The sequence below is a fragment of the Centruroides sculpturatus genome, unplaced genomic scaffold (genome assembly GCF_000671375.1).
Source record: "Centruroides sculpturatus isolate CEXI.00-Female unplaced genomic scaffold, Cexi_2.0 scaffold686, whole genome shotgun sequence".
NCBI lineage: Eukaryota > Metazoa > Arthropoda > Arachnida > Scorpiones > Buthidae > Centruroides > Centruroides sculpturatus.
The window spans coordinates 262,072-277,154 of record NW_019384905.1 but is presented as its reverse complement, the minus strand read 5'-3'; the positions used below and the strand labels follow the sequence as shown (position 1 = coordinate 277,154).

Below are 15,083 nucleotides of genomic sequence, written 5' to 3'. Positions count from 1 at the left end.
GATCTGCCCCCGTTCTCTAATTGGTCTCCCCTCCTCGTTACGAATTGTAACGGGATCGGAGCCCAGATCGCGGGGTGAGTCCCCCCGACTGACAATTTGATTCCTATCGAAGATGTTCGATCTAAGTACTCAAATTCATCTATTGTTTCTTTCTGAGAAATTCGTTTTTTCTCAGAAATTTCTACAGATATGACTATATATGGACATTAAATATTCATTCTGCGTTTGATGGTTTCTTTTTACAATATAAAATAATGATTATTATAATAAAAAAAACACTTTTTTTTTATACGAAATTAAAACATTATCTTGCACGAATTTCGACCTACGTCCGGAGCCTCACAGTATATAGCAGATAACCAAACAAAAGAATATTCTTTAAGTTATAGTTTTGATCAAGATATAGTTATGGATGGCCATTTGGCTAATGCAGTTAAGGCATAAGCACACTGCACTGGTGGACCCAAAATTAAGTCTGGGCAGGCAAAATCTCTGGAAATTTTTCATTAGCATTTTGTCCCAGATATGTTAGGCTTCATCCCTCACCATCTGTCTGCTGCATTGTAGGCCTGGATAAATCCACAATGGACTTCAAGAAAATGATCTCTTGGTGCTTGTGGAATGGAGATTCTAAAATGAAAAGGTAAATAAATAAAAGTTGTAGTTTGATTTTCATATTTAAATATGATGATATGATATGCTGTGGTGTGAGGCTGCCAGTGGAGAGAAAAAGAAATTTCAAACAAGATAACGATTGTAAGTTTGCCGATCTTTAGGGCAATTGGTTAATTGCACGTCAGGAAAAGCCTAGGGACTGATTATATGTTGGTGGTGATGCTGGAGGCAAGGATGACACGTGTTCTTACAACAAAACCATTTTATTATAGTAAACTAACGTTTACACGAATGTCAACAGGTAGTGCACGTCAAAGATAGCTCACAGTCTGAAATAACAGAGTTTGCTCATCAGCTCACTGTTTGGATGTTTCATGATGACCAGTGATGGTGCTTGTTGATTCGAGATGGCCCCGAGGCTGAGTGGATGATGATGATGAGGTAGTCGGTTGTCTGGATGCTGCTCGCCAAAGTGGAGAAACGATGTCAAAGTTTCATTGTGGGATGCAAATGACACAGATTAGTTGCGATTACATTAGGTGAAAATTGACCATTTGATCTTGAGATTCAGGGTTTTCATAGGATTTTTCCCTCAAATCTCAGCTTTTGATTGGTCCTGTATCTGTTTCCGCACATTCTGATTGGTCTCCCTTTTGTTTCTCGGTGAAAACTTGGACTTGATCAGGTCATGAGAAAGGTCCGATTTGAGGTGTCTATACAATACTTTTTTGTTGACTTTGATCAGAGATTGTTAATGGAACTATAAACCTGGTGCTCATAATTTAGTCCATTATTTCTGTTTTCTGTTATTTTGGAACTTTAACAATTGTATGCAATGTTTTTCTATCCATCAAATCTGTCTCCTTTTTGACTTTTTAACCTAGACCGATTGTTTATGAGTGCTTGTGTCAGAGTTCCATCTTCCCCGGCCGATGTTCCACCTGATCTATTATGTCATTCATCTTCCTGTTGTGTTTGTTTTGACAACTACAGGTTTTTTTCTCTCTCCCTTACATAAATTTCATTTTGTTTTTGTTTCAGGAAATTTTTATATATAGTCAATGCAATTTTCATGATTTCTGATTTTGTTTGGAACCTCACACTATTATATGAGATATAAATCGTCTCTATTGCCATCTGGACTGCCAAGCAGTAACAATCAACAGCATGTGAAGTGGTTGAGTCAGAGATTGATGCCTCATTTACAAACAACATACCCGTTTATTAGACAATTAACTTACATTAAAAGTACTATTATCACGAAGGGTTGAAATCTTTATANTTCTGGAGAAGGCCTTCTCCAGAATGCCTTCCAGGCTGGGAAACACCGCCTTCACAAGTGTATCAATGCAGGAGGGTGCTATTTCGAAGATTTTTGACTAATTGTAAAAATATGTTCAATAAATGATTTTTTATGAATTTGGTCACATTACTTAGGGAATGCACCTTGTATGTCAATAAAATTTGCTATATATGCTATTCATGCCATGAATTTAGATTTCTGGAAAATAAAAATTGATTTAAATTTTTGTCAGTAGGCAAAAATATGGTTTTTCAAGAACAAGTACAGTGATGCAATGTTATTCAAATTTATTAAATTTTTCTCCTGTCATTACCTATGTGTGTAACAATGATTTGTATTATATAAACTTTTGTATTTGTATTGTGTAGCAACGCTTTGTGTCATATAACCATTGTATTATTTTTTATAATAAATAAACGGCCATGACGTGGCGTCTTTTATCAAGCCTGCCACTTTTTGGTTCTATATGACTTGAAACAGATCAAAGTAGTCGTGTATGATTTTTTAAACTTGTAAGGTATCCTACTCACTATCTGTGAACACATAACTTGCAACAGTGATATTGTATTTAACAAAATGTAGAAAACAACATGCTTGGATTATAACAGGTGAACAGGCAGTGCAGCAAAATCGCTATGCTGCCAAATTTGGTGATGATTGTGTCATCTCCAGAGACTTTCTAGATGCTTGGCTGCTGTTGGAATTCCTGAAAGACCAAGTTTATCTGAAAAACATAGTCTCTTTCTCAGCTGAAATAACAACATAGCATAATGCCAATATGACCATTGAAATGCTTTGTGCAACAATTTATCATGCTATTTTGTGTTTCCAACATGTAATTGATACAGATGTCTTGCATATTGAGCATAATGTAAAATAAAGTGTAAAATAACATTTTGCTTTATTGACTTAGCATTTTTTTCTGTGCCATAATTTTGCCTAGAGACAAAGATTTGAACTAATTGTTCTTTCCAGAATTCTATTTCCATGGGGTGAATAGAATATATACCAAGTTTCATTGACATATGTCCATTAGAACTGGTCTCAGAAGGCTCTGAGTAAGATCATTTCATTGACATTGGTGGTTATAATAACCACCTGTTCATTTTAATACCACTCTGTATTTTAATTCAAATTTAAAACTCAAATATTATTATAGTAGAGCATCGATTATCTGACTCAATTGGGGACTCAGGTTGGTCGGATAACCGAAAAGAAGGAAAAAATACATTATTAGTATAGTATATTAGGATATTAGTATACTAGCAGACCCTGCCATGTGTCGTTGTGGCTCAAAATGTATCTATTATAAATGTATAACACTTCCTCCGTGGGGGGTAATTTTTCGAAAAATTTCTTCTTAGTGTACATTCTTTTGACGTACCCTATTAAAACGCAATCAAAAACGCAAAAACTCGCATCTAAAATAATATAATAGAAGCCAAGTTCTTTACGGTAAGCCTTAATTCTGTCCCTCTCCCCTGCGGGGGAATATCAAAAAATCCCTTCTTAGTGTACATTCTGTTGACATACCCTATTAAAACGCAATCAAAAATGCAAAAAACTGCTTCTAAAATAGTATAAATAGAAGCAGAGTTTTTTANAACAATCAACAGCATGTGAAGTGGTTGAGTCAGAGATTGATGCCTCATTTACAAACAACATACCCGTTTATTAGACAATTAACTTACATTAAAAGTACTATTATCACGAAGGGTTGAAATCTTTATAAGATTTTGGTGCATAGTTTTCAAAAGAAGAGGAAAGTCCAGTGACGAGGATGATTTCCTATCGCTGACTGGATGTTGCATTCTAAGTTCAGTTCTCGAACAGGAAACAATGTCCAGTGAATGCAGATCAGAATTTCCAAAGTTTCTCTTAACAAAAGTCTATAACTTTTGGAGAATACATCGGCAAAAGACAAAGATGGAACCTTGCGGGAAACACTCCAGTGAAGGACATAGCCTTGTGGGATGCCACGGCAAAGAACAGTATTCTTGTGGCATAGGCTTAAATATCTTGTGGTCTCACAAATCATTACTTTATTGGTTATTAATCTCGTTTCTTGGTCCCAGATTGGTCTTTTTCAAGTGAAATTGGACCAAATCAGTTTCTGAGAAAGATGATTGTTTATTAATACATTTCAACACTGTCTTTGGTTTGGTGTTGAACGAACTTTGTACTTTAACTAACATTTTGTTTTTTGTTCATCTTGTCTTCTAAAGAATTTAATTTACAAATTTTTCTCCTATTTTTACCACATGGTTTTAATATTAAAATAATTTTATTTTCTTCCTTTACCTTTATAATTTAGTTCTCTTAATTTTAATTAATTGCAAAGATCAAGATTTGTTTTTGTTTGGTTATATATAGACAGCGGACATCTAAGCCCTTAAAAGTGGCATTTTAGGCGCTTAAAATAAGCTCTTAAATTGCATCATTTAGGCTTTATAAACAAAAAATAGGTGGTCAAAATTTGCACAATGAACAATTAACCTACTTATCAGGACGATGAATTTTTTATTTAACATATGTATTCCAAACAAAAATGCACGTATTCAGAATGATGCAAACACAAAAGTAGACAAACAATTATCTTTACATTTTTTATTCGCTCTGTTTCCCATAGTTAGCTTCATAATATATTACAAACACTTTTTCCAAATTTTTAATAGAAAAGTTGCAACGTTTGTCACTGAGAATTAATTTATATGCAGAGAAAAAGCATTCCACATCTGAAGATAATGGACAGTATTTCAACCTTGGAAGAAGAGGAACTGGGAATTCACTTTCAGTTTTGCTCTTCTTTCCTGCCAAAATATCAGCCACAACAAACAAGCACTTTAATCTAAGTCTCTTTTGAAGCACTTGTTTTTCATTTTTTTTGCAGCAGTGCCTAGTGCATCACAAAGTTTCTGGTTTGCCTGTTGAGGAGATCAATTTGTTCATATATAGGTTTCCCACTACTTTCAAGAGCAGTAATAGTATCTGCAATGAATGTGAAATAACACTTGATGTACACTAACTTGTTCTGAACATAAATGTCATTCAAAATTTTCTTGGCTTTAATTACACAAACTGCGTTGTCTGCTAAAGTGGCCAGAAGTTTTTTGATATCGAAGAAATGTTCACTGTAATAGTACAAAATTTTAGCCATGTATATGCTAAGGGAAAAATAGGCATTTGTCTAAAATCCACTGTCTAAAAATGACAAATAAAGCATCTCTAACGCTATATTTATTAAATAAAAGCATATATTTTAAAATATTTCATATAGTTTTAATTTTATTACTATAAAATTGCATCAGAGGGTGTAATTTATTTCCATTATTATTGAATTCTAATTTTTTCTGCTTGGGATATGCATTCACTGGGACTTAAATATAAGTAATCAATAATAATAAAAAAATGAATTTGTCTGATTGCATTTTCAGAAAAAAAATGGAACTTAAGCAGTTTAATTTAAGAATTAAAGTAAACCTTTGCGGAAAATGAAACGAAAAATTAATAAAAACTTTTTAAAAATATGAAAACAGACTAAACTTTGTGTTTTAGGCAAAAATAGGCAGCAACGTCAAAATAAGCATTTTTAGGCATTATAAAATACCATTGTTTCGGTCTAAATGTTCATGAAAAGTGTTCATACAAAATCTTAGCCATGTATATGCAAAGGGAAAAAATAGGCATTTGCGTAAAATTCGCTGTCTAGTTATATGGTTAAAAGAATGTTTTTTATCCTAGCCCAGGGCCTCACAGTGGTAGTGGTTGATTTTAGTGGCATTCTAAATTTTGTTCATTTTTTTTGTCTTCATTTGTTGTCTTAATAATTTCAATAATTGAAATTATAATAATAATACAAAACAAATACTTTCACACACATATGTATAAAAACAGATTACCAAAAGAAACTTTTATAAATTTGTTGAAATTCAATGGACACATATATTAATTATTAAGAAAGTGAAAAATTATGTGTACATGTGCTTAATTTTAATTTTATTAATAATAGTAATTGTTATTAAATTAATCTTGTTTATTAATATACATTTTTGATTTATTAATACCATAAATTATTTTATCAATATATGCAAAATTAATTATCAAATTATACTTTAATTTTTAAATAAAATATTAACATATTGTTTGGTTATTAGTACTGAATAATTATAGATTATAATTATAATTTTAAGAATTGTATTTTGTTAGTTTAGATAATGATTATAATTATTTGACTGTTAAGTGATTATTGCTGTTTGGTTAGTATTATGGATAAAATAAAGACTAGGAGGTGTGAGTCTATCCTGTTCTAAATTATTATTTTTAAATTGTTCTAAATAAGTTAAATTTAATTAATTATTTAATAATTAATGTTAAAAGCAGATTAATCTATAAATAAAATAAATTTATTGAATTATAAATAAATTAGTTATATTAATTAATAAAAGTACATTATAACCTTATAGTTTAAGAAGTTAAATACAAATTAATAATTGCATAATAATTTTAAAAATTGCTAGAGTATAGTTGAAATAAGCAGATTTCGTACATAAAAATCATATTTTACAATCATTTTATTTCAGAATAAAGCAGAGTTAAACAAAAAATCTAGGTTGTTTGTATTGTTTTAATGTAATATATCTTATGATTTTGATTATTATAAACATGTTAAAAACTTCATAGCAATATAGTAATGCAGTTGACAATTGACATTTATCATAGATAAGAAAAGTAACATGCTTTAGTTTGATTATACATAAAACATCATGTATATATATCAAATTATTTCAAATATTATTGCTTGATTAAGATGAACATTATCATCTAAAATTGATTAAATGGATTAAAAATTGCCACTATGAAGAATATTAAGATAAAACATTAGTATCCACTAGAATGGCTTATGTTTTCTTAGTGTATCTTTATATACAGAATTGGTGTTTCTCAATTAATTTAAAAATGACTTCTGTTTGATAATCATTAATATTTATTCAGTGTAAAAACTATGTCATCAATAAATAGATGTGGGGATAATTGATAGATTTGGTATGAATGTTTATTTGTGTTTCTTTTATTGTTTTGAAATGGTGAATTATGACACTCTTGCTGTTGTTGTAAAATAACAATATGGATTAATGACCTTTCAATTAACATGTTTTGTTAATATATTTGAATATTGTTATACTGTTTAATGACAATATAGTCGTTATTTTAGTAATGACACATTCATGAATCCAACCCTAATGGACTTACTTGTAAATACTAATAATACAAGTAGATTCGTGATTCACAGATATATGAAACTTTTATATTATAATATATTGGATACTGATTTTTATGCAAATTTAATGTCTTCATTATCACTTGAAAGCTACAATTGCATTGAGATGATTTGGTTTGGTAATGTTAAGAGTTTTGTAAATTCCACTTCAAACTTTGGTAGATACAAACACATTCAAAAAATCCTTTCATAAAATAAAGTTTTTGTTTCTGAAAAGAATATTTATTTATATATTTTCAAATATAACATGATACAGAAATGACAGATATTTTTATTGTTAAGAAGTTAATCTTTAAAATGACTGGTAATTTTTGAGTGTTTGTATATATAATTCTTTAATATATTAATAGAATAATGTTGCTTTGTACATTTATAATTTGTGTAATTAGTATCACTTATGTAAGTTATTTGAAAATATACTGAATATATAATTTTAAAATAAAGAACAATAAAAAATGTCCACAACTGATGAAAATTTTATGTTATATTTAAATGAATACATAATGTTTTTTGTTAAGTATGTAAATACTTAATATATTTCTCTTTCAATTATTTCAGCTTGTAGTAAATAATTTAGAATATTATAAAGAAATGATCAAAAGAGAAGAACCATTATTTGAAATAGAAGCATTTTTAGTTGGTACAGAGTTAGTATTACAACCAACAATGGATCAAATACATAAAATGATGACAAACTGTTGCCAAGATATAATTGAAGGGTATGTAAACTACTGTATATATTAGAATAAAAGTGAAATATTTATAACTATTTTCCAGAAGTTTTAAAATATTTTTATATTATAAATTATTGTGAACAACAATTGTATTGTAATGTCCTACCAATCTTTTTTAATATTTATTTATTTTCTTCTGCTTCTTTAGTGATATAATATTATTGGTCTTGACGTCAGCTTGAATGAGCTTATTGACATGTTTATTTTTGTGATGTCTTATTAGTCTTTAGATAAGCATTTTTTCCATGAACATAAGACCAGAATTAAAGGAGATCTGATCTAAATCCATACATAATCAAAATCCTCACAAGTCAAAAATCCATCAGAATCTCATTAAATGATAATTTGACATGTATAATATCAATGATGCAAACAAATGTCTATTTGTGTGATGAGCCAGTATCAAAGCACTGTCAAAAAACTTTTGTTAATTAATGTTATCTTATTTGATTTTCTATTGAAATAAAATAATTTTGAATTATAAATTTTTTTAAAATTTCATAATTGCCACAAATTTGATATTGTCTTGGATATTTTTTGTTCCATTTTATTTATAGCTGTAACAAGTCAGTAATGAAACTTGTCAATTTTTACTGGGTCATAGCATGGACGTAATTTATTTTCTTAAATATAAATGAATTGAAACTCAAAATGTATTATAAACATAATGGCTAATCAGTTAACTTTTAAAATTTTACAGATTGTTCTAAGAAAAATTTAAATTTAAATGTGGTTGATGTAGAAATGCATATTTTACAAATAAAAAAGGCAATTGCGTAGGTATTATCTACTAATATAACATTCTAAGTATTATATGATGTTATATTCTATACATTAGAACATCACATTACTCTAAGTACTACAGTTGACTCACCTTAAACAAACACTGATAAATTTATTTATTTTTTTGAATATACAAAAGGAAATGTCACAAAACATTTCCGTTGATATCACCCCCAAAAATACTGCTTTTTTCCTTATGACAATTTTCCCCATTCTTGTTCTTTCCACCATCTAAAACTTTCTAATCTTTTTAACTCTTCTTTCTTGAGGGCAATTTCCTAGAATTCACCAACATAATACGAGGTTACCCGAGGGTATATGAGGTGAAGGAAAGTCACTTTTGAATTAGTGCTTGTAAAGAGAAGATGATGAAAGGAGAGTCTTACAGTGTCTGGTACCTGAGTAGATGGGTGAAGTCAGAACTTTAAACTTGTGCTTGAAAAGATTATATTATAAAGTAACTGTTTAAAAATGTGTTTAAAATGTAGAAAATCTTTGTGTAGAGATTATTTGATGAAGTCCATATTCTGAACAAACTGATAGAAAAATGATCTGAAAGAAATAGAAACCCTAAAAGATGGGGTAAAAAAACAAGTTTGGTTACGAGTAACTTGTGGTGGAATTCTTTAGCACAGCCAATCAGAATGAATGAAACCATGGAAGTATTTGTATAAAAGTAAATGATCAAAATATTTGATACATTCTGTAAAATTGGGAATTCTCAATCCAATCTAGCAACATTAACATTAGGGGTAAAAGGAAGGTTAGAGAGTTTATTTAAAATAAGAAATATTTTATCTAATTCTTTTAATAGTTTTTGTAAATGGGAAGAGGCAGCCAAAGCCCATATTGGCTGACAATAATTGAGTAAAGATTGAATATTGGTAAAATAAATGGATTATGTGGCGGCCGCATAATTGTAACCAGCGCTACATCTGAAAATCCAGGTGGCGCTGGCGCGACGCATATATAACCATGTGCAGGCCGTCCGCCATATTTCCTTCCCGACCTGTCAGCTACTATCATGTACACGTGGATTCCAATCAACCGACCGTTAGGTAGACGAGACTTTTGTATATAGTGTAAATAAAGTAAATAGGAGATATATGACTACGGTCTCTATTCATATATTCAGCGAACACGATCAAGTGGTGTAACGACCACCACAGATTATAAGACTGTTTTTGAGGACAAGAAGTAGCAAATATGGTGAATAGAATAAGAAAAAGTGTCTGGGTAGTGCAAACATCACTCAGTTACCATGAGGGTCTTCTTAAACACAAAATTCTCACTTCTGACTTTCTTTTCTTTGATTTGTGAGGGTTTTCCTATGTTTGATTTCAATAGTCAGTCACATATTCAAACTCGTCAAACTGAAATGCCAACATACTAACTTCAGCCTGGAGTTCAAAGTTCCCACTCATCAAAAATCAGAAAAAGTTCTGACTTCACCCATCTACTCAGGCACCAGACACTGTAACACTCTCCTTTCATCATCTTCTCTCTTCAAGCATTAATTCAAAAGTGACTTTCCTTTACCTCATATACCCTCAGGTAACCTTGTATTATGTTGGTGAATTCTAGGAAATTGCCCTCAAGAAAGAAGAGTTAAAAAGATTAGAAAATTCTAGATGGTGAAAAGAACAAAGAACAGGGAAAATTGTCAGAAGGACAAAACCGGACAATATGGCATGCAGCCATAACATCAATACCTAATTCTATATAACAAATAGTTATTGTAAAGCAAACTATTAAATCAACCAATAAACATTTGTTGAGTTAAAATTTTTATGCTCTTTTCACATAAATTATACAAAACTGTCAATAGAAAGTCCCTGAGATCTTCAAAAATTTATTAATAAAAATTTCATTTCAGATTATTCATTGGAACAAGAATATACAGTATATAAACAATAATATCTGGTTTCAATTTTGTCAGAATTTTGATTGTGTGGGAAGTTTTACGTATTAGGATCTTGATTGTGTTGTGATTTTCACAGTATTGAGATTTTAACCTGTCAGGGGTTTGATTGTTGAGATTTTGAACCAGACCTGAATTAAAAGATATCCTTTCCAGATGTTTCAATTTTCTTTCAAAAGATATCCTTTCCAGATGTTTCTTTTGAAATTGAATCATTTGACCCAAGCAAAAAATAGGACTTTTGTGAGATGTGAAAAATTCATTTTTGGTTTGGGTTGTGAAAAATAACAAAACATTTGTTAACAAGAAACAAAAGTCTAATCTACAAAAAACAAGGTACACCAAATTCCACAGTACCCCAATATACCAGTCCCAAAACTCCACGTGACAATACTCGGCCCAACATATGTGCTAGACCACTGATACACAAACATAAAGAAAGCTAATGCAAACATAATTTTAATGCATAAAATTTTACATTGGGTATTAATACTTTCTTAAAAACTAGTCTATGTACTATTGTACTATGATTAAATCTAACAAAAACAAAAAAATAAACTTCCATAGAGGGCGATATACAAGGTCTGTTCAAAAAGTATCGGACCTTTGGTCGGCAAAAATAAATCTATTGACTTTGAGGTATAAAACCCTAATCCCCTTCAAAGTGGTCTCCTTGGTAATGTATACACTTCTCCCAACGTTCCTGCCATTGCTGGAAACACTGCTGGAACGCATCTTTTGGAATGGTTATAAGCCGGTCCGTCGCATTTCGCATGATGTCTTCTCTTGACTAAATTTGGGTTCCTTTTAGCGGCATTTTCAGCTTGAGAAATAGCCAAAGGTCACACGGAGTCATGTGGAGAGAGTACAGAGCGTGACGAACCACAGGGGTATTGTGTTTGGCGACGAAAGCCCGAATCAGATGCGCAGAATGGGCGGATGCGTTATCACGATGGAGCTGCCAAGTTTTGATCGACCACAGATCCGGTCGTTTGCGTCGCACTGTATCGGAAAGACGACGAAGGACCTCCTGGTAGTACTCCTTTGCGATGGTTTGGCTTTGTGGTGCGTACTCACGACACACCACCCCACGAGAGTCGAAAAACTGTCAACATGACCTTTGATATTGCTGCGGACCTGCCGCGCTTTTTTTGGCCTCGAGGATCGTCCCCGAAAGCCTGCTGAATCTTGCGAATGGTTTACACTCGGGTATCGCCAAGGTTTTTGGCAAAATTTGATGTAATATCGCTGCTCACGTTGTTCAGTCATTTTCCAGCTTAGTGAAATCCGATGAGAGCGCACTACATGACCTCACTCATAGGCCGATTGCCAACGACTGACGCTTCCTGCAGGTGGGAAAAAATTCAGGGCTGTGCATGACTGTCCTCTCCACAACTCCATCGAAGGAGGCCTCTCTCGCATCATTGGCTTACGCGGAAAAAAAAAGGTTCGATACTTTTTGAACAGACCTTGTATTCCAGGTTCACATGAAAGTCAGTTACTCTTGTCCAGTTTTTTTGCACTTGGATCTCAAAATCCACTTTTTGCTGAATCTCAGACTGTCAGCTCTGGCTTCGAAGGTCTACTTAACAACTCCTTCCTTCAGCTTCACTGTCCCTGTCTGAAGTGTCTGTCTCTCCAGCCAAAAATCTCATTCTTCCCTTCTTCATATTCCCAGGCTGATTCTCCTATCTGTTAGACCAGTCCTTCTGAGGCAGAAGTCTACTTTAGAGTTGGTCCAACAAAGGAACTAGTCTGACCAAATTTACACAATAAACTGGGAAACAAAAGATTCTAACAAGAAAAGAGGAAAAAAAAATATGTCAGACTTCCACACTTTAAATCTGGAGAGAAATGAATGACAGAATATATGAAATGTTGGGACTTTTTGTCTTGGGTTTTTTATCGTAATATTAGATCTTGGATATTTCTTATTGATGCTTTGTTTTTATTTTTCTGTGAGTTCTTCTTTTGCTACTCTCCTTCTTTGACTTAGATTTTTTTCCTCTTTCTACTTCTTTCTTTTTCTTTTTAGCATAGAAACTCTTGTGCTTCTGCCTCTACAGTCTTCTTTTCTTTTCAATTTTCCTTTCCACACTGACCTGCACTTTCTAATTCTTTGTTTTCTGTACCTTTTATAAGAACATTGTTCATACTTTCTAGGAAATACTGTAGCATTTCTCAACGTATCACTCAGGCCAGCATCTAATGTTTGGTTGAAAACACTAGTTTTTTCCAATTGAGGAGGATCTTTCAATACAGACTCATTATGATCCAGCTTTTATTTTTGTAATTTGGAGAATTGCTCTTGATGCTTCTTGATGTGTAGAAAGCAAGAAACAAACTAATGGAATTTTGACATATTCAAATAATAATTCAAAATAATTCTATTCTATTGAGTAGACTCAATAGAATGGAATTGCAGGATACTGTATATTTTGATATAGGAGATAAAATAATTTATAAAAAAAAACAAATATTTAAATAAGTAATAAAATTTAATGCAATAATGCCATATTTATATATTTAGTTCAACTGTGTTTTAATAATAATTTAATTATTTTTTTTCAGAACAAAATGCTTCTTTAGATGGTTCCATAATTCTTGCATTGAATCAGAGCCAATAAAAGTTAAAGATCAAGTTGAACTCTACTGTTATACCTTTTTCGATGATGTTTCTCTACATCCATTAGTTAGATCCACATACTTAGCAGTTGTAAGGGAATGCCAGTCAACTGTAATATCTTTATATAATTCTCTACATTCATGGACCAAATACAGTAATTTATGGCTTTCTAATGTAAACAATGCTTGCATTAATTTTTGTTTTAAAAAGCCTAATTTTAAAGATTATGATGAACGATTTCAATTTTACTCTTTACTCAAGAAAGAGGTAAATACTTCAGATTGAATAAAATTTAATTTAACAATTAAGATAAATGATAATTCTATATCTAAGTATATCTATGAATTATAAAATAATTTATTTTTAATTCTTTTACCTATAAATAAAGTTTTTTTTAGTATGTATTTTTTAAATAAATTTCTTAAGTAATTTATACTATTGATGAAGATGATATATTCATCAATTATATACTCTACTAATTTTCTTTATAACCACTATGCAGTGTATTTAAAAATGTGACTGTGCAACATCCTTTATTAGACAATTTATTACATTTGCCAAAATGCATTTTGATCACAGCTCCTCTTCACTTGGCACTTGAAGTTTATCTTTGACAGGATGTTTCCAGTTTCTTGTTATGTGTTCTTAAATAAACTGCATAGTATTTATAAAGGAAATAGATAATACAAAACATGACTCCAAAATAATCAAAAATAACTCTATTGATGATATATTTTTACATAAATACTAGTAGATTGATAAAGACTAATTCATTGATAATTTTTTAATGTATTTATTAGATTCTGTTTTTCACTAAGAAATTTTATTTTGAATCAAATCAATATTTAGGTTAATGGAATCAAAACAAACCAACTTTTGTTTAAACCGTTAGAATTTTTAGCTTGATTTTTTTATTTCATATTTATTTTTTATAATTATTTTTCCAATATACCAGTGATCACAAGTACAGTCGACCCCCCCCTATAACATGGGTTCCTATAGTTCAGATTCCTATATCACGGCAAAGAAATTGCAACAGTAATTTCGACTGTACATCATGTTATTTTATATATACAAATGTTTGCATATTTTTAAATTTAATTTATCTGCTTTTTGCAGTGAGAATTTTGAACCATGTTGACATAAAATAATAATTTTTTTTAACTTATAAAGTTTTTAATTTAGAATGAGCAATTATTTATTGTGACATTGTCACAATGCTGGGCTGCAATTTTTAATTCTCTTTTAATTTAAAAAAATCACATGACTTGTAGTCTGGACCACAAGTTTGTATATAGTTAATTGGGGTCTCTGACCACCATGTTGCCATTTGATGTTTTGACAATATACTAGGTTATTCAAAATAATTCATCTGATTTCAAATGACTACATTTTAAATTCTTACAAATGCAGTGATTAGGGATACAACAATAATCAAAGATAAATTGTCCAAGTTTTGCCTCTCACTTTATAGGTGTTCTGTTTGATTTTGCAATGTTACACAAGTAGAATTGAGATGATAGTAAAAATTCCTCCCATACTCATGGCAGTTCTCCATTGTCACCAACTTCACAGCATTAAAAATGCATTTTTTGGGTCATCTAGGATTCTTAACTTTATTCTAATCCCAAAATTATAATTATAACAATAATAATAATAATAATATATGTGTGATATGCCCATTATATAAAAAATTATTATTGTTATAATTATAATTTTGGGATTCAAATAAAAATATGTTATATATTTATATTTGTATCACTCTCCATTCTGGATCTGTATGATAACTTTTCACTAAGGTGCATAACTATAAGAATATTAAG

General features: G+C 30.8%; 1 protein-coding gene across 1 annotated transcript in view; it reads left to right on the top strand.

Moving 5' to 3' along the window:
* LOC111631552 (dynein heavy chain 10, axonemal-like) overlaps positions 1–15,083 on the top strand; it is a gene marked incomplete at its 3' end in the record, with an annotated part of 405,219 nt that overhangs the window by 130,699 nt on the left and 259,437 nt on the right. Inside the window, exons 21-22 of the mRNA XM_023375809.1 lie at positions 7,755–7,915; positions 13,206–13,527. Of these exons, the coding sequence (XP_023231577.1) occupies positions 7,755–7,915; positions 13,206–13,527 (483 nt within the window). The remainder of the gene's footprint in view (positions 1–7,754; positions 7,916–13,205; positions 13,528–15,083) is intronic.